The 20100-nt window shown below is 54.9% G+C and overlaps 6 protein-coding genes across 6 annotated transcripts; 4 read left to right on the top strand and 2 right to left on the bottom strand.

The window, feature by feature from the left end:
- Positions 1-247: 247 nt before the first annotated feature.
- Positions 248-1697, bottom strand: MYCGRDRAFT_108740 (uncharacterized protein; the record flags this gene model as incomplete). The annotated part of the gene is made up of 4 exons (XM_003853920.1): positions 248-759; positions 821-1028; positions 1088-1482; positions 1535-1697. 4 exons carry the CDS (start codon positions 1695-1697, stop codon positions 248-250), a joined length of 1278 nt encoding a protein of 425 aa, XP_003853968.1.
- Positions 1698-3223: 1526 nt separating this feature from the next.
- Positions 3224-6403, top strand: MYCGRDRAFT_108739 (uncharacterized protein; the record flags this gene model as incomplete). Its single annotated transcript, XM_003854261.1, has 2 exons — positions 3224-5230; positions 5669-6403. The coding sequence occupies 2 exons, from the start codon at positions 3431-3433 to the stop codon at positions 6401-6403; spliced, it is 2535 nt and encodes an 844-aa protein (XP_003854309.1).
- Positions 6404-6853: 450 nt separating this feature from the next.
- MYCGRDRAFT_108738 (uncharacterized protein) lies at positions 6854-8858 on the bottom strand (the record flags this gene model as incomplete). Its single annotated transcript, XM_003853919.1, has 1 exon — positions 6854-8858. The coding sequence occupies one exon, from the start codon at positions 8774-8776 to the stop codon at positions 6854-6856; it is 1923 nt and encodes a 640-aa protein (XP_003853967.1).
- A 197-nt stretch (positions 8859-9055) lies between these two features.
- On the top strand, positions 9056-9676 carry MYCGRDRAFT_103851 (uncharacterized protein; the record flags this gene model as incomplete). Its single annotated transcript, XM_003854262.1, has 1 exon — positions 9056-9676. A coding segment is annotated over one exon (585 nt), but the record flags the coding sequence as incomplete, so codon positions are not given.
- A 3774-nt stretch (positions 9677-13450) lies between these two features.
- MYCGRDRAFT_70171 (uncharacterized protein) lies at positions 13451-15270 on the top strand (the record flags this gene model as incomplete). The annotated part of the gene is made up of 3 exons (XM_003854263.1): positions 13451-13552; positions 13617-14976; positions 15025-15270. 3 exons carry the CDS (start codon positions 13494-13496, stop codon positions 15268-15270), a joined length of 1665 nt encoding a protein of 554 aa, XP_003854311.1.
- Positions 15271-16806: 1536 nt separating this feature from the next.
- Positions 16807-17982, top strand: MYCGRDRAFT_70166 (uncharacterized protein; the record flags this gene model as incomplete). The annotated part of the gene is made up of 3 exons (XM_003854264.1): positions 16807-16976; positions 17031-17426; positions 17496-17982. 3 exons carry the CDS (start codon positions 16807-16809, stop codon positions 17980-17982), a joined length of 1053 nt encoding a protein of 350 aa, XP_003854312.1.
- Between the last annotated feature and the right edge of the window lie 2118 nt (positions 17983-20100).

The following is a 20100-nucleotide window of genomic DNA, read 5'->3' as shown; positions in this document are numbered from 1 at the left end:
TTCCGCGGCGTGCTTCATTCGTGTCGAGGAGTCGATCATCATGCTGTAGATAGATCTACCGTCACGGAGGTCACTCGCACGTGGACAATTGTTCCTTGAATTTCATCACCGTCACGAATTGGACCTGGCCGATTTAGCTGTAACGAGAAGAGAACATGTTAACGTCACAAGACGACAAGTCCATATCGAGCAACACAGCACTAAGCCTGCGAGTACGTTCCTGGCATCGCTCTTCCAGAGAACATATCTAAGACGACGGAGCATCCTGCTCAATCTTCGTGCCACCATTGGGTAGCGGCACACGGAAAAGCGCATAAGGCATCACCCGCCTCTCCTCTCCAAACCAATGCTGCGGCCGCCTCCAAAGCTGGTTCTGGGTGAAGTAAAGGTATCCGTCGAATCCAGAGTACACACAGTCGGTCCAGACGAATCGCGGGTCACGAACAAGCGTGTTGAGAAGACCGGTCGCAGGGTCAAAGTACGCAACGGCGTTGTCTTCGATGTTGCCGGCGTAGATCATGCCGTTGGTATCAGTGTCCATGCCATCTTTGAGGCCCGTTTCGCCGTGGTACTGGACTGCACCACGAGCTTTGAGCTCGGCGTTGCGGGAGCGGTCGAGCAGGTTCTTGGTTGGAACGGAGAAGAGCTCGCGTCCGCCGGTCGTGGCGTAGTAGAGTTCGGAATTGTCGGCCGAGAGAGCGATGCCGTCGGCGCCGAAGTTCACGTTCGTGGCCGTTTCGTCTCCGGTTTGGTTGATGTCTTTGAAGTGCGGTCAGCGAGGTCACTTGACAACGCAGCGTCCTCTGGAGGGCAGACTTACAGACAGGATATCCTGCAATCGTGGGGACAAAGCCAGCATTGGCTTGCACACTGGGGTGGAGCACCAGTCGACGCCAGGCTTCTCCGGTTCCGAGGTCGACAACGACGATGGCGTTTTGGCCTTCAGGAGACGAGTCGGTGATGTAGGCGACTCCTTGGCCTGACTTTGTGAGGTTCGAGGAGAGGTCAAAGCGCATGTCGTTCAAGTACTGCGAGTCATTAGCGACTCGTCGCGGAAGTCGATGTTGCGACAAGCATGCAATCATACCGAAGCTGCAGGAGCGGCCTTGGAATCGAATACAATAGTGGTGAAGATCTGGTCAGTATCCAGATCAACACCAACAAGCTTCGCTCCCCCCGGGCTGGCTGGGAGAATGGTTCCATCGGAGATTGCAGTCCTTCCTGTGTCCAAAATCCAGAGCCGATTGGCACCGTCGATCACGACGCTTTGCACGCCGGTCAGATGGCTCGCATTGCCAACGGACATGGGCGTTCCGGTGGAGTTGTCGACCAAGCCGCTAGGAGGCAAGTTGTAAGTGGCATTGGGGTATGCCCTTTCAGTGTTGTTGGCGAAAAGCTCGGCGACGGTGTATTCAGTGTTGTTCGGATCAAGAGCTCGTGGGTAGTTTGAGAATATGCGTCCATTTCGCGATACAGCGACGCCTGGTGGTACTTAGCAAGTCTGGATCTGACAGCATTCGCTCGCTCGACATACCGGTTGGCCATTGGTCGTTGTACAGATGAATGAGTTCAGGAGACGGGCCAGCTGTGAGAGGGTCTCTATACAAGCCGGGATCTGTCTGGTTCTCAAAAGTATAGGTTTGCTCTTGGGCGTACGCGGCAGCGGCCAACGCTAGAGAGGTGAACGTATTTCTCATGGTGGGGGTGCTTCGTTCGGATGTGGTAAATTGCGAGGTATAGAATGTCCAAAAGACCACGCTGGCCATTCTTGTATGCTTCTGTGCAGCAGAGAACGTCATCGCTCCGCGTGCAACGTGAATTGCTGCTACGCGGGTGTCTTGCCGAAGCATATAGCGGAAACAAGCCTCGCCAAGAGCTGCAAGTGAACGAGTCCGACGTCTGGATTGGCTCACATCGTACCTGAGCGGACCGATGCCGGCACGGCACGACACAATGACGATGTGTTCGTTGAAGACTCTCGGCTCTCCACATCTTGCTCATCGTCGTTAAAATGCCAATAATGCCTATTAGTGTGCCATCGTCGGTGCCGACCGCATCGACAACCTCTGCTCCATCGGGATCCATAGGGTGGACTTAGCAGCGACCTGTTCTCACAGTGATCAAGCTACGTATCGCATCGCCTGAGCGACATATAGGTGGTATTAAGACCTCACCCGTTAAAAATCGAGATCAAAGTTCGTTTCCCGAATCCGAGTTGCTGTCTTTAATTTTTCACGACGGAGGTCGAACTGAGTCAGTATGCACTGGCTGCCATGAATCCCGGGCTGTCCAGCACGAACCGGAGCTGAGCTGGTCAGCTAGGACCAATCCAGGGCACGAGCATTTGCAGACCTGGGCTGTCTTTAGTCATATAGGCCGACATCAGGTCCGGAGGCTCTGTGCGAAAGTTGAACAGAGAGTCTTTTGTGAGGCAGAGCCCGCCGTTGCTATCCTTTGCAGGCCAACACATGCCTTTGCTTGGAGGATGCACCACCACTGAATTGCAATCACTGACATGGGATGCCTTGACGATGCTCACTAGTTCGTTTGCTCAGCGACAGAGCTCATGTTTGCAATGGCGCCAAGCTTGAGTCGTGAGCAGTATCCGCGACTGTTCAGCTTCCGGATTGAAGGATTCGATGCTCTGCAAGTGGTTGATGAGCAGACACGCACGAGGCGCGGTGAGACCTGCGGCGACCTATCTTCTCGCCGCGTTCCGATCATGCAACAAGAAGCTCGGAGGTAGCTGTACAAGAGAGCGTGATGGTCGACTTCACCGCAGAGTTGAAAGGAAGTTGAGCCAAAAATTCGTCCAAGATGTAGTCCACGATACGGTGACAGCATCGCACTCCTTTACGATATTTTCCATGACCCGCAAGTATCTGCACCACGTTTCCATCTTGCGTATGTGTTGATGTCGCTGATTGAGTTGAACTTTCGCGCGGCCGGGTCCAGACGAGAGCGTGGGTGTTCGTGCCGTTGTGAGCGTCGTCTTCCCAACAGTCGGAGAGTCATGTCGTTGAGCGTACCATACGAAGGTAACTGACCTGGCGATGTTCAAGAAGAAGAGAAGAAGCAACCATGAAGCCAAGGGACGAGAGATCTGCAAGCGAGGATCTTGGAGCGCTTTCTGATCTGTGCTCAGCGATGAAGCCGAGCCGGGGAACCTAGACCCCTCCATCTTCACTTCACAGGCATCGGCAATTGACGTACTCCACAAGACACGACGCAAGTACGACTGCAACGGCAAACGCACAGCTGTCTTTGGGCCATTGGCGACATCGAAATCCTCCTGAGCGTCGAATACGGACAGCACAGCGAGATTCAGGAACGCAGCCAATCAACATTGAAGCAATTTCGCACGGGGCAGGCCAAAACCTTGCGGCAAACTCTCAAACAACACAGCGTTCGAGCGTAAATCTTGTTTGAGATGGCCGACGAGCCGGAGCCACCTGTGCGAATCGTCGTTGATGAGGAGGCTGCAAAGAACACGCCTGTCGCGCCATCGACGGCAGATGCGCAAACGACAGCAGCGCATGGCGCGCATCCTTCTCCAAGCAGCCTCTCGCCTCCCGCAACACCTCCAGCATCGCCTCCAGTGTCGCCTCCAGCAGATGGCCAAAGCGCGGCAGAGGACTATTACTCACCTCGTCCACGATTCGATCGCCTTGGAAATGCGCTCCCGGATCGCAGGAGGCCCGGCGCCATGGCTTCAGTCTATGGCACTTCGAAATTCAGACTTCCCGGTGATCTCGGCGCGAACGATCCGCGAAGACCAAAATCGCCAGCGCCCGGAGCAGACGCACAGCGGCGGCCTAAGTCACCCGCGCAAGGGCCACTTCCCGGAGACTTGGGGGCAAACGATCCGCGACGACCCAAATCGCCCGCTCCTTCTGGCACTGGAAGCGTCCCGAATAGTCCTACTTCTATCGGTCATCATCAACGACATGCCAGCGGAGCCAGTATCGGCAGTGATGATGGCGGCGCGAGGCTGCAGGAAGATCCGCCTGAGCCCGACCAGCCGGACAGCGACAGCGATGCCGATGCAGACAACGACAATGACACTGACGGAGACGACAGCCAGCGTGGCCGCGGTAGGAAGCGACCAGAACCTGGTAGAACCACCTCTGGAAAAGCCACCAACGTACGCGAAGACAGCGAGGACTCTGAGCGAGACGTACAATTTGCTAGCGGTGCAAAGCCTGATCCCACCAAAGGCGAGAGCAAGCTGTCGTTCCTTGAAGACCAAAAGATGAAAGCCATGAGGGAAGGCTGGCGCGCGAAACGGAGAGTGCATCCGTCGACTGCTTTCGACTCAGCGCCTTCAGGGGCTACCACCCCTCTGCACTCCGACGATGAATCGCAGATCGAGCTGCGAGCTGCGCAAAGGTTGACGTTGACGATGTCGGCTGTTCACAGCACTCCTTCAGCTCATCGCGTCATTCGGCAGATTATCCGTGGAGACTTTGAGCACTTTCAACAGGAAGCCGAAGATGGCAGGAAACGCCAACGCATGTACCTCGTCGCGACTGACATGTCTCCGGAAGCCGAGTATGCACTGGAGTGGACAATTGGCACAGTGCTTCGCGATGGCGACACATTGTTCGCTGTGTATGCAGCGGATGAGGAATCAGTCGGTGTTCATGGCGAGGGAGGTGTTGAGATTGGGCATGGAGCTGATAGTGTAAAGGACACGGCGGCTATTGTCAAGGGCTTACCCGCCGTCAATCATGCACCATCCGCTCCATCGCCGCTGTCGAAGACTAGCCTAAGTGGTTCAGGCGCAGACGGGCGGAGCAGAAGCCGAGGAGTCTACTCATCTGCCGAGACTGAGCGGCGGAAAGCGCTTGAAGGCGTCACCGAGCGATGCGTTCGGCTTCTCCGTAAGACTCGCCTGCAAGTCCGCGTTGTGGTCGAAGTCTTCCACTGCAAGTCGCCTCGCCATATGATCACTGAAGTGATCGATTTTCTATCACCCACACTGGTTATTATCGGCTCGAGAGGTCGAAGTGCAGTAAAGGGTGTTTTGTTGGGCAGCTTCTCGAATTATCTGGTCACGAAAAGCTCAGTACCAGTCATGGTCGCCAGGAAGAAGCTGAGGAAACACTCGACAGCGAAGCGAAACAAAGACGGTCTGGCCGTTCCCTATCAAGGGAGTGGACGGGCTGGCAGGTTCAGCAATATCATTGAGGCACCGAAACTGGGTCTGAGAGTGCAGAGTTGGGACCAGGTCGGCATTGATTAATGTCATGACAGTGGGGGTTGGCGTTCGGTGTGGCCATGTTGCGGATGCATAGCGTAGACGTGTTAGACTTATTGCATTGACGACGCTGGCTAAAAGGATACATTGTTTCTCTTGATTTGATGCGGCGCAAGTTCCAAACTCGCATCACCGTATGTGACTTGCTGGTGACACAGGCTCGTTGAGCTTCTTGTCATGTGCATGCACGTCTTTGCCTTGCAGCTGGTATGGACCCACTTTGCGCGCTAGTGACGCCAGCGTGCTCACCCTTGCTCGCGTTCTACTTCGTACCTCTGCTGTTCCACCTGTGAACACCTCTTTGGCCTCACCCATCTACCACGACTCCGACCGCCTCTTCTGCAGCACCACACCACAGAAAGTATCACTGCGACCGCGATGGCAAATTTACTAGGTACATCTGACCAGCAAATGCCGTCGCAGGCCATGCAATCTGACAAAGTCCCAGAGGGCACGCCTCTCGCGCCGAGCGTAGAGAAAGCATACTACCGCAAATGCATCGCCCTCAAACGCCGCCTGAACGAGGTCGAAACCGCCAACGATGAGGCACGTCTACGAAGAGTGCGACTCGATCGAGCCATAATGAAGATGCGCCTCGAGCGAGCTTTCCTCCTCGACGAGCTGCGGAAGCGAATGGACACCAATGTGGATGGCAGTGAGGGCAGTGGAGAAGAGGGAATGGCGACACCGCCACCAGACAGACCGCACCGTGATAAGCGCCGACGACCGACCTCCGGACATCCCGGCAACCCAGCTGCGCCGAGCAATACCTTTCAGACATCAGCATACACACCATCTGGATCACGACATCCGTCCGACCCGAACATTGCAGCTGCAAGCGGTCCCGCATTTCATTCGCATGATGAGGCACGACACAGTCACAACGAGTCATCACGCTCACATCAGCTTCCTCCATTACAACACGGCAGTCCGTATGGCGCGCCGCCCGTCGGCATGCCCGGCAGCGCGAGAAGCAGTGCGGTCAATGGTATGAATTCAGGAGGTGGTCATAGTCGTGAGGAGAGGCTGATGGGTGAGGCAGGCGCGGGCGCTGGTCAGGAACCCAATGGCGGCAGACGATCTGAGGATAGAGATCATGGCGAGGGTCCGGGACGCAGCCTTTTCACGGCGGTGAACCATTGAAAAGCGATTTCGGTTCCGGATTCGTATGATGGAAGGCGTCAGAAAGTCTTCGTCGAGAGCTTGCATGTGGCTGACGATCGAAGTAAGCCGTGCCTTACAGCCAAACGAGAACGGTGGAAACTCTGGGGTGACAGGAGATGGAGCAATGCTGCTCTGCTGCTCTGCAGCTCACAGAAGCTGGCCGATTGCACAGAGTCTGCAAGATCAAGCATGTACTCTATCAGCGTCTCTGCTGATGTATGTTGTGCCTTTCGCGGGCCAATCATTCGACATTCGCAGGCATCCCCAGTACAGGCCGGCGAGGCCAACAGCTCTACACAATGTTTCCACTAAAGTCAGATAACAGTGTGGTCATTCCTACACTTGATACAAGGTTATCCATGATTCTCTACCTGTATGCTTGAACGCTAGCAAGATGGATCCTCTATTCATAAACCGTCTCGCACCTCATCACCTCGCCGTGTATAGCAGCGCATTACGACTATCGTACAAATTCCACCGGTTCTTGTCGCAAATTCTCTTCGCTTCCGAGTATAATTCCGGCAGTCTGTCTTCGTACTGCTCTCGGACCTCCGGGTTTTTGAACCATTTTGTCAAATGCTGGTCGAGACCTTTCTTGGCAAGGCGCTGCTCGGAGATCGCATCGTCCTCATCCGCCAGCTTGGGTTCCCACTTACGGCGAACGTCCCGGCGGTATTGCGCAAGCTTCGCTTGCATCTCTTCGTGCGCCTTGTGGCAGTGGAATATTTCTACGAGCCAGGACTTGGCGGATTTCGGACTGTACCATTTGTTTGGCACGCGCGCTTTGTCATCTCGGGACGAGACCGGCTCCACTTGTGGCTGTGTATCTGCCTCGTCAGCGCCATCACCGTTCGCAGCATCATATTTGGCCTTTGAGGCGTGCGTATAGCGCTCGGATGACATTTCTTGGGCAGCTTTCGGCACGCGCAGCCCGGTCCAGAGAGTCTTCTTCATGCACAGTTTCGCCAGGTCGAGATATGCGGGCGCATAGCCTTGATAGGCGGCTTCTCTGAGCCACAAGCGAGCCATCGCGTAACGCTGCTCTGGCTCGAATGGCCAGTTTGTGCTGTGAAAGACACTCTCTTCCTGAGTCATGGGCCTTGTGGACTGGAATCCGATGAACTGGCGAATCCTGTCAAAGGTCGTCGCGGGTGCAAATGGCGCGGGATAGGAATCGAACGGTGTCGGTTTGATGCGATCCGGTGGCTCGTCGCTGATGTACTTCCAGCCAACCTTCATGTAGAACAGGCCCAATTGGTGCGCGGCTGATGCAATGCCGGAAGTGGCGGCCTTGGTGATGTTGTAGAGCCAGGCGCTAACGACAGGTGCATGCGCATTATCCCCTTCGAGATTGATATTGTTCGCTCCGGCTATGAAATCAGCCCTGTGATAGTGCGACAGTGGGTCGTCCTGCTCGCAGCCGATTTTGATCGCCTCCTTGGACAGATCGAAATCGCCCCTTTTCCAGTGCATCAGCGTGAGCTCGATCCATGGTGAAGACAGCTCCTCGGGATCTCTCTCCTCACGCCACTCTAGTGTGTCCACCTTTTCCCCCTTCTTGGGCTTCTGCGGCGCCGCAAGTTTGGCCAGACGTATTTTCGACGCCTCTACAGCCGGTCCTATGGCTTTGTTCCACATTTCAATGGCATAGGTGTCCTCGCGCAGCTCCCGCGCGATCTTGCCCTCCAGGGTCATTGCGCGGTAGTTCTTCGATCCGGGTTCATTGGCGATCTTTGTGAGATGTTGGCGTGCCCACGCTATCTCGCAACTCCGTAGAACAGGGCCGGTCTTGTCCCCTTTGACGGCGTGTCCCAGAATGCGAAGAGTGGAGTTCTCGTGACCGGCCCAGGACAGCGAATACAACAACTTCTTACCCAACGGAGCGTTCTCCTTACGCGCGTAGACGAGAAGGGTACGGGCGAGAGTTTCGGCATCGTCAAAATTGACATTGTGAAAGTTCATGAGCTCAACGAGACGAGCTGGATTCGCGAAGGGCTGGTGCACTGTCTTGGTCTTCTTGTGCAATTCTTTGAAGTCCTTGAGAAATTTGAAAGCATCGGTGTGCAAACACTGGATCACGCCAGTAGCATAAAGATTCGCGCAAGCTTCGTGAAAGTACGTGTCGAGCTTATACTCCAATTCTTCCATCCGACGCTGATCGGCTGGCGAAAGAGCACGAAGCTTGTAACTTTCCCGGTCAACGGTCGACGGCGCTCTGACCCTGGTTGCCGCATGTCGCTTGGCACTTATTATGCCCCATTGAGGGCCTTCCAGTGGCCTACATTTCGAAGGGGAAGCGAGGGAGGCGGAGAGGATGCGGCGCTGATTGCGCTGAATGCAGCGCACCAACATCCTGCAGCCATGCACTCGTACACAAAATCCAGGAAGCAGGGCCAGGCTGATCGGAAGCAAACGTCGATGGAAAACACGTTTATCGTGGAATCGCTGTTGTGGTGTAATGGTGAGGGTCCAGAAGTTGAAGATTCCGGAGGTGAGAATAAACTCGGCGCTAGTATTCTGTCGATGAGGCGCTCTTCGACATCGGCGCGAAATGTGTTTCATGCAAACACCTTTCTTCAGTACACACGACCTCGACTCTGGGCGGCCCCTTCACTCCAACGAACCGAATGCATCGCTGTTGAACCCATGGCCAACATGGCGCAGCAATGTTCAGCACACCCCGACCTGCGCCCTCTCGCGCAGCACTTAAACGACTATATCAGCTCGCTTACATATCCTCTGGAACCGTTGTGGGGCTTGCGACACTATGCGCGGAGGAGCGTCGCAGACGAACCAACTATGTTCAGACGATAGCAGACAATGCGAAGCGGCTACGACAGAGTCCGAAGCATGTAAGCAATGCCGCAAGAACAGTGCAGGAATCAGGCCCTGGACAAGCGAGTGGAAGTTCCAGATCGGGAAACAGGACACAGAACTTTACGCTGGATGAAATCAACGAATTCGATGGACGGTCAGTACGGGGCCCAGAGCTCCCTTCGTTCGTAGGCAGCGCATATACGCAGCTCACCGCGCATGAGCTGGATCGATCGGCGAAGCGTCGCGAACGAAGTGCGCGGACATTGTCGATTCGAAGATCCAGAGGTGTCAAATCGCCATCTCCAGAAGCATCGAGGTCCGAACCGGCATCGTCCACCAGATCTGGAAATCAAGAGGAGGAATCTGCTGCGTCTTGGGAGACACGTTCGCTGCAAAGTAGTAGCTTGAGTCGGCGGGCTTCAACTGCGAAAGTCGGATCGAGCTCGAACACTAGGGAACAAATTGAGAGCCCGCAGATACAGCCTGCGCGGACCAGATCTCTCTCCCGTCCGGCGTCCGTGAGGAGCGGACGGGAGCGACTTGGCAGATCTGCCACACTGTCCAAGTCTCGTGACCAACGAGCCCGGACAAGTGTGAGACTGGATGCCGAGCCTATGCCCGACACTGAGCCCTCGTCCGTCCTGGAGTCAACTCTGCCGGACTCCGCACACGTGCTTGCACATAACCCCAACTCCATAGCAAAGGCTGTGCCAGAAGCTAGATCCGGCAATGCTTCCGAATTCGAGACGATATCCGCGGCCGAGTCCGAACATGACTTAGGGAAACCCTCTGATTTGGAAACAGGGAGCGAGCAGCTGTCTTCATCCAGCACAACCTTGACGAATACTCCCCGATCCAACGAAGAGATCGCAGGAGTATTGAATTCGTCCAATGGGGCGCCCAAGTTATGGCTAAGCAGCAGCACTTTAGAGAACTCACTGCGCTATGGTACGCTGGAAGATATTCGGGCCTCTGTAGAAAAGCTGCTGGCCAGCGGACCGTTGGCCGGGGACACTCTGGAAAAGATCTGCAATGCATGGCCGCATTTAATCGAGGTGGCGCAGCCGCAAGAAGTGACGGACTTCTACACAAGTATTCTACAGGACGTGGACCACTCCGCACGCATTCATTACCTTCTCCATGCTGCCTCTGGAGCCCTGTCAGTCAGGCTTAAGGGCGCATCCCACCCTCTGGCCGAGCGTCAAATCCTCTCGAACCTTGCTCAGCTCATTGACTCAGGCGATCCTACAGCCCTCGATCGTGCTGTCGAGACAAATTGTCAGAAGTGCCTCTCGCTTGGGAACCCTCGCCGTGCTTTCTATGCCATCAAGGCAGCAAGTCTGGCAGTCAAGGCCGTCCGACGCCCACAACGCACCATAGTCTGGCTGCCCCATCAATACAAAATCGCTGCTGCGCTTCTGGAGCACGATGATGTAGTCCTGTGTGCGACCGCCGTGGCTTCGTGCATGAAGATGCAGTCCAAAACAGTTTCAACAGATCTATTTGAGGACCTTCTGAGTGTTTGCCAGCTGCGCAATTCCTACCACGCATTATCGCCCATCGTGCAAGTTCTGGTGAGCAGCTCTAGCAGGATGGCATTTCTTCGGCTATTGAGCGATTCGGCAAAGGCTAAATTGGCAGCGGCTTCCTTGCACGCCAAATCTCTGCCCAACTTCCAGAATGGGCAAGGCCGTGACCTTTCGGACGATTTGCTCAGCTCTCTACCTTTATCAGGCCGTGCTGCAACCGATGCTGTCATCACATGCGATCGTCTGTGGCACATCTGGAAGTCGCAGCGCAACTGGAACAACGTGTGGCAATGCTATGAGTTCTCCAAGTCGCGGCGGGCAGCGCAATTTCCGAACGCAACCTCTCAAGGGCAGATCGAGGTCGCTCTGGTCCAGATTATGAATGAGGCAAATCAGCCCGAAAAGGCTCTCGCGTTGCTTTCCGACCTATTCAAGGGAGGCTCTCGTGACGCAGGAACGCTCACCCTTATTGCTGCGTCACTGGCCAAGAAGAATGCCTGGCCGCAAGTCCATTCCCTCCTGGAAATGATCCAGGACTCTGGAAGGTTTACCAACACACACTCCACGACCCGAAATGTCGCGAATTTAATAAAGAGGTACACCGAAGAGCACACCGCGGCGCAGACCTGGAAGTTTGTCACAGACCTCATCGTAAACTTGGGCTTCGTACCTAATCGAAGCGTACATAGCTTTGTTCTGCAGAATTTCGTCAGCAGTCGGCGCATGGATTTTGTACCGCATTGGATCCGGCACTCAAAAGTACTTGGGCATGGATTTCAACTGGATGCGGGCCTGGCGGTGAAGCTTCTCAGCAAGTACTATTACGATCAGCGGCCGCCGAGCACGCTGCTGGTCAAATATTGCAAAGGCTTAGCAGCTGACTGGCCGGGCGGCATCGAGAAAGAGCGGTTTGCCAGCCTTATTAAGGCTTCTGCTGGCTACGATTTGCGGAAAGCCAGAGGACAAAACAGGTCTCTCATTCGCGATCGCGCAAGTCAGAGTTTGGCCCTACTCGACGCTGGTTTGAGTACGACCGCTGGCCCTGTCAGGCAAGTTCCCTTCGGGACAAGCGAGAACTTCGATGGCATCGCCCCAACGGACGGACTACCGAACGATGAGGGTTCATTGAGCGAGATTACAATGCGCGACGGCCAAGACATTGGCCCATTGCGCTGGGATGCGACAGCAATGGACGAAGACCGTGGGCCGGAGTGGTCGTATCCACCATTCGACAAGCCTGCATCGAGCAAGAACGCAGTGGAAAAAGCCATGGTCCTCGCGTTGTCGCTCCAAGACTATGCGAAGGTGATGGACCTTTACTACGGATCCCTTTCGCGGTCAAGACTGCCGCCATCGATCTTGGTACTTGAGATTGCTGTCGAGGCGTCGGTTCGCAAGGCTTTAGGCGGGCTTCGGGAAGCCTCAACCATCATAGCCAATGCTAACTCAGCTGGCATGGACACTCGCCGTGCCATGGTTGCATATACAATCCAGAAGATCTACAGCCTTTCTGGGTCGGAGAGAAAAGACGTTGCTCAGCTTCAGAACACAGTTCTTGAGTACTACAAGATAAATTCGGAGAACGGCTTCCCGGTCAACAATCACATTGGCACCACCGCTGCCGATGTTCTGATCAACAATCGCCTGGCCAAGCATGCTGTCAACCTCCTGAATACGATCTACGATTCGAAGTGGGTTCCCAAGGACTCGGTGGATCTCGCAACCCTCACAGTGTACATGAAGGCATACACAGCTCAGCGCGACCGCCCGGGAGTCAGATGGGTCGTGCAGACTGTGCTATCAAAGGACATGGCCATTGACAGGCTCTTTCTCGACACACTAAAGGCGTGCTGGCGAGACTTCAATTCTTCCCCCACGACCGCGCGTCGAGGGCATCTGGACGGCAAGTTCGCCCGTGAATTAAAGTGGTGGTGCGCGTGTGTGTCCAAGCGACGCAACATGCAGAGGATTAGGATGAATATCTTTGGCCAGAGGCTTGTCAGAAGCATGGTCTCCACCGCTAGGCAACAGCAGCTTCCACCACTGCCCAGTGAGCTGAGGAAGGATCTGGAGCAGGATATGATTGGAGAGGTCGAGCCGCGGTACGATCCCAGCCTGCAGTCAGGCATGGAGGAAGACCAAAGCATGAAGCAGCGAGACGTCGCACCAGTCAGTCAGGTCGCACTTCGCAGAGCACGAGGGCGTCTTGCGCCTAGTCTCAACCTCCCCAGCGGGCCACAACCTCGGGTACAGAGAACCGCAGAACTGATTCGGGATAGGGAATGGGTGAAGAGGTATCGGTTGCTCTTCAGGAGAGATCTCATCATGCCGGATGGGAAGGCAGCGGCGTTCAGATGGTACGTGGGTTCAAAGTGAGCGCATGAATATCGGAGGAGTTTTGGTTGTTATGCATAGCGTCGGGATTGGGATGATTGGCATTGTACAAATCGTGTATCAAAATACATAGCGAGCATCGAAACTGTGATGAATGTTACCTTACATTGGGCTTGGGGATCTGTTCTGATCTGTCTCTGTTCATTCTCTCCAAATATGTGCGCCACAGTTATCTAAAGCAGATGTGGCGGTGCAGCCTCAAGATTTCAACGCGCCGCGAACTTCGTTGCAAGAGCTCAAACACCCAAAACCGCCATTCCACCTCTTCATCTTCTCAAACTTGCACATCCGAATACTCGAGGTCGCAGGAACACATCACAAGCGTCGACATGTCGCTGTCAATACCAAACGCACCCAACGCCGGCTTGTTCAAAGCTGGCTACCAAAAGTACGGACATCTCTCGTTGCTACATAATTTCAAGACACGACTTCCACTGACACTCACCCAATAGCTACGACGCCGAGGATGGCGCTGTCATCAGAAACATCGATGCCTGCCGGACGATCGCCTCTACAGTGCAGACATCCCTCGGGCCGTACGGACGCAACAAGATTGTTATCAATCACCTGCAGAAAATGATTCTCACAAACGATGCGGCGACTATCCTCCGAGAACTCGAAGTTGTGCACCCAGCTGCTAAGCTCCTGGTCATGGCGTCGCAACAACAAGAGGCGGAGATGGGAGATGCCACAAACATGGTCATTGTGTTTGCGGGAGAGCTGTTGAAGAAAGCGGAAGAGCTGCTCCGCATGGGACTGAAGACCAGTGAGATTGTTCAAGGATACGAGCGCGCTGGGAAATATGCGCTCAAGGCGCTGGAAGAGCTGGAAGTCGACAAGGTGGAGAACATTCGTGACCAGGCAGAGCTTGCAAAGGCCATCCGCACAGTTGTTGCTGCCAAGCAGTCTGGGTCCGAGGATTTCCTGGCAGGTCTGGTCGCTGAGGCTGTCCTTGCGGTGCTTCCCAAGAATCCATACAACTTCAACATCGACAACATCCGGGTGGTGAAGATCATGGGTGGTGCATTGGAGCAGTCCAAAGTCGTCAAGGGTATGGTCTTTGGACGTGAACCCGATGGCAGCATTAAGAAGGCGGAGAAAGCAAAGGTCGGCGTCTTCAGCTGCCCGATCGACATCTCACAGACGGAGACCAAGGGAACAGTCCTTTTGAAGAACAGCAAGGAGCTTTACAACTTCACAAAGGGCGAGGAGTCACAAATGGAGAACACGATCAAGGAGCTGCACGACTCTGGACTGCGCGTCGTCGTTGCTGGAGGGCCCGTTGGCGAGCTTGCGTTGCACTATCTCAACCGCTTTGGCATTCTTGTCATCAAGGTCCTGTCAAAGTTCGAGCTCCGACGGCTATGCAGAGTGGTCGGTGCAACACCGCTCGCACGCCTCGGCGCACCCATGCCAGACGAGATGGGCAGCGTCGATATTGTCGAGACTCTCGAAATGGGAGGAGACCGCGTGACCGTCTTCAGACAGGAGAATGACCAGACCCGAACCGCCACGTTGGTCCTCCGCGGAGCCACTCACAACCACCTGGACGACGTGGAGCGAGCAGTCGACGATGGCGTCAACGTCTTCAAGGCCATCACCAGAGATCCTAGATTAGTGCCCGGAGCTGGCGCCACTGAAATGCAGCTTATCGAGCGCATCACTGCTCTCGCGGACAGGACATCTGGCCTTGCGCAATATGCCATCAGGAAATACGCCGAAGCTTTCGAAGTCATCCCGCGCACACTTGCCGAGAGCGCAGGCCTCGACGCCACAGAGGTCCTCGCCAAGCTCTACACAGCACATCACAGCGTTCCAGCAACAAAGTCGAAGCAAGCAAACGGCAACGCGAAGGAGGAGGAGGAGGATAGCGATGATGACATTCCATGCCTTGGTGTCGACTTGGACACGAGCGGTAGCTCCGGCAGCGGAACTTTAGACGCAGAGGAGGAGGGTATTCTGGATCTCATGGTTTGCAAGTCTTGGGCCATCAAGCTCGCAACAGAAGCTGCGCGGACAGTTTTGAGCGTGGATCAGATCATCGTGGCGAGACAAGCTGGAGGACCGAAACCTCCCGGCCCCAACCCCAACTGGGATGAGGACTGATTGTGAGACGTGGCGGTCAAAAGTTGCAAAGCATAGATGCTGGATCTGTAGGTATACCCATACGATTTTCAGAAAACCGTGGAATGAAGAATGAACACGGTTCAATCTCTGCTAATGGTCTCAGTCCGATGGAACTGAACATGTGGAATTGTGTAGGCTCACCTTTGATCAATCGGCCGGCCTCGCTCATGCGAATTGCAGCAGCGCGCTGGACTTTCCTCTTCACCACAGTAAGTTGCATCTCCTCCGCCAAGTTACCTCCAGCGGCCTGACCCTCCGAGCACATCGCCTTTCACCTTTTGTGAAAGCTGCACAAGATGCCCGGCTTGAGATGAGACAACACTATTCGGCGAAGGACCATCGCTGCACGCATTTCAAGCTGTAGACTGGCATCCATCTCCTATGCCGAACATGTGCCTTTCACGATTGTCCTGGCTGGTCCTGTTCTTACTAGTCACATGTCGATACTTCTGAGCGATGTGCTGATCATCGCAGTTTTCTGGTGATCCATCCATGGGCATGTCGGGCTGGTAGGGTGGCTGAGATTGGTTGGCGTACTGAGATCGCCTCGAGTGGAGTGCCAACCCGACACGACTGCCGAAATGGATGCCGAGCTCTGTAATGACTTAATGAGCGTGGCACTACCTTAGCGATTCAAGGTATGTAGCGTCATGTCGAGATCTACACATGGGTCGACCTGCTTGCAATCTCTTTGAGATTCACTTGCTCGCGGCGACCATACCGGAAAGCAATGCCACACGTCCGGCAACGGCCTCCCTGGGCTGGAGGTCACCTCCACTACATCTCCTAGGCTCGCTGTTCTTCACCGCTAATCAATTTACCAAGGACTCATCTCTTTGCATGCCAACCGCGCCAGGACGCATGACCACGGTCGCTCAGTCGTGCAAAACACTCTTTGCAAACAATTCACTCAAGGGAACGCGCGCAAGTGGAGAAGACTAGCAAGGAAGACGACTGCGCTGGGCTCGCTCACTTTCGCCGTACAGAGAATCAAGATGTCGTCAGCAATGAGGGACCACTTCTCGATGACTGAAGGGGCCAGCTACGATTGGAGTGACTGTCGACGGCACATAACGATATACCGCAGCAGCTCATCCGCATTCACTCCTGTACCCTGGTGTCGTGCTGGTTCATGTGGACTTGCTGACATCTATCTTTAAGCCTCCCGTTCAAGAAGGGCAATTTATGGATGCATCGCTCGGGCCGAAAGCGAACGTGCATCTCGGCCACCATTCGGACGTAATGAAGGTATGTTCCATGATCATATGCACCTCGCGCTCGCTGTGCCTACCGCAGCCGCCAAGTCGATGTGTGTCGTAGGTATCAACGAACACGATGCTGATGGGAAGCACGTCGCCGAAGTCGATACCATTGCGGTATCTGACAGCGACGGGTCGGGTGGCCGCGAGATGGCTATAAGAAGGTAGACTCTGGACTGAACGATGAGCCTACCACATCGACACCGACATCAACATCCTCTCCACACAATCCCAAGCATATTTTCCAAGTCCAGAAATGGTTGCTACCATCACGAAGTACAAGGCTGCGGCCGTCAACGCCGAGCCTGGCTGGCTCAATCTGGAATTGTCTGTCCAGAAGACCATCCACTGGATCAACGAGGCGGGCAAGGCGGGCTGCAAACTGGTGGCATTCCCCGAGCTCTGGATTCCTGGCTACCCCTACTGGTGAGCCTTACAATTCGCAGGTCATTCACCGGACGTTTGCTAAGCAGATTGCAGGATGTGGAAGGTCACTTACCAAGAGAGCTTGCCTCTGTTGAAGAAATACCGCGAGAACAGTCTCGCCTCGGATTCTCCTGAAATGCACCGCATTCGTGCTGCAGCAAAGGAGAATTCCATTTTCGTGTCCCTTGGATACTCCGAATTGGACCTCAACAGTCTGTACACGACGCAAGTCTTCATCGATCCGCAAGGCAATGTCATCAACCACCGTCGTAAGATCCGCGCGACGCATGTGGAACGCCTCGTCTTTGGGGACGGCACGGGCGACACCACCTCCATGGTGGTGGACACTGAAATCGGCCGAATCGGGCAGTTGAACTGCTGGGAGAACATGAACCCGTTTTTGAAGTCCTACGCCGTTTCGCTCGGCGAACAGGTCCACGTCGCTGCATGGTAAGTCCTGCATCCTGATTACGTCGCTCGCTTCTACGCTCGACGAAGCTGACTGAGCTCGCTCATCAGGCCGCTTTACCCGCACGCCTCCACCCTCACCTACCCGGACCCATACACCAACATCAGCGACGCCAATGCTGACATTGTGACCCCGGCGTACGCCATCGAGACAGGCTCGTACACGCTCGCACCCTTCCAGACCATCTCCGCCGAGGGCGTGAAGTTGCAGACGCCTCCCGGCAAGGAACCTGAAGATCATCACGTCTACAACGGCAACACTCGAATCTACGGACCCGACGGACAGCGCTTGATTGAGAAGCCTACGGAAGACTTTGAAGGGCTGGTGTTCGTCGACATCGACCTCAACGAGGCACAGCTCAGCAAAGCGTTGAATGATTTCGGCGGGCACTACATGCGCCCGGACCTCATCCGTTTGGTGGTCGACACGGACCCGAAGAGTAGTGTGAGCAAGATCAATGGCTCCGGCAAGCACGAGATCGTCAGTACGATGGAGCGCGTGGGGTTGAACAAGCCATTGCAGTCCGAGGAGGCTTGAGAGAAACATAGACGGAGAGGCGCTTCCGTGCAAGGAAGTTGTCTGCATTAACCCACTCCACTCTATAGACTTTACCGCGGTATATCAAGAATAAGGCATTGAGCAGTTCCGCTCCGGGAGCCTGCCGATCATGGACAAAACGATCCCAAACCGGTTCCAATGCTTCGCTCGATCAGTGACATTCGAAAGGTTGACGATATCTCCTCCCGCCTTCCCGATGCGCAGACCGCTATGGATAGCGCGCGGTGACTTCGACAGGGTCGGGAACGGGAATCGCTTCTCGCAGCATTGATTCCGGCACAACGCGATGATTTCTGTGATGTATCGATACCAAGCACTGATGCAATCCACGATAATAGAGGCAATAGACTCTTGCTCGCAGCACCATGAGTGTCACTCTCTCCGCCAAGCTTGCTTGGAATGTCTGACTTCTGACAACCAGCTACCTGGAAATCGGATTCGAATCTCGGCCCCCTCGAGCACGATTGTGTAACCGAACGCCCTCGTCACCCCGACTGATCATGGCGGGACGCATTGCAAAAGCCGAGCGCCCCTTTTGTGCACTTCACGGTGCAATCACTTGTCTTCACATCCCACATCACTAATCCTCTTCCGGCTCAGGATGGCCAACGCGCAGGAGCGTATGAATGTCTGACCACGTCATGAAATCGCCCGGACGAACTCCCACCTGTTATTGAAAAGTCAGCGTTGTTCTAGTGTGTCGGGTGCTTGAATCATGACAATGAACCCACCTCTTTCACAGTGGCATCGTCAGGCAGTTGGCCATCGCCCTTGTGGAACAAGACGATCTGCTTGGCCGGTACTCCTCCACGGGCTTGCAGCATCAACTTCACTTCCCACACAGTCATGTTCCCGGACATCTCCAGGTCTGTCTGAAAGCCGGCTCATTTGTGGAACGCGACCGAGAACTTCTCGTCGAACTGAGGGCTGTTCTTGATCTCTTTTCCTCTGGTCTCTCCCTCGGCTTTTCCAGGCGTCTGGTCATGGAGCTGCTGTGTCGGAATGTGAACCGCTTTGTGGACGAGGAGGCCGACACGTTGCAAGTCGCCAGCGGTGATATTCTCGGCTGGTGTGCGACTCCAGTGAAGAGCAACATGGTATGGAATCTGTACCGTCACAGTGAGCTTCGGCTGAGCCATGGTGCCGAGAAGATTGGTACACTTCCCGAAAAATTGGTCCCAACGGGCGCGACCTCGAGATCGGACGACTTGCCGGTGTCTGCTCCGGTGAGTTCGGGCACCCCAGAATCGAATGGCTCGCAGATTTCAGCATACTCAGCTTCACGGAGCTCATAGTCAAGATGGTAGAAGAATTGAAGCCTTCGTACATGCGCTCGGCAGGAGGCGACCGCGATTTCGCAGCACCGGAGTTCCGGACGCTTGAGACACTCGGCATCCCGTACACGGATATCGCTGCGGCAGCCAACACACTCGGCAATCCCATGCTGGTGGTCTCGCCGATGGGCGTATTCGTCGGCAAGAGACAGACGGGAGCGTTCACGACGTCACCTGTTTTTCCAGCTCTCACAATGCCCTCCCCGGCCACTCCGCGATGAACAGCAGACCATCAGCCGAATGGAGCGCTGCATGCTATGTCTTATCCCGTATCGATCAACCTCCTTCCCGAGCACGCCGGCTTCCTCTCCCTCCAAGGAGCTGCCGAATTCACCGCCATTTCTACACATACAGCCACAAATCTGGAGCTCTACGCCAATGGATGCGACTTTATCGACCAACATGGCAAGAATCTCAGGAACTGCACAGACGTCTGTCAGGACCCAGCCGCGGTCTGGCGATCGATGTACACACTCCACAACTGTCTCGTGTATCCGATCGTTTCCGATCTTCTCTCGTCGAATCATCTTACGCTTCAAGGCCAGAGCGATGCTCTGTCGATGGGATATCTACCAGCCTTTGAGCTGCAAAGGATCATGGACCCAATCGATCTATGTGTGGAAAGCTTCTGCCACGACGTCGGCAAGGGTGGAGAATGTCGTGCCAACTATGGCACTAACTTGACGTCGGTCAACTCAGCTGATGTAAACGTATGCCAAAGACACAGAGAGCAGTTCCTTCGGTGGGACTTCCGGCTGCTGCT

The sequence above is a fragment of the Zymoseptoria tritici genome, chromosome 3, assembly GCF_000219625.1.
Source record: "Zymoseptoria tritici IPO323 chromosome 3, whole genome shotgun sequence".
Classification (NCBI taxonomy): domain Eukaryota; kingdom Fungi; phylum Ascomycota; class Dothideomycetes; order Mycosphaerellales; family Mycosphaerellaceae; genus Zymoseptoria; species Zymoseptoria tritici.
The sequence above is the reverse complement of the archived record's forward strand: the minus strand, read 5'-3'. Positions and strand labels throughout refer to the sequence as shown.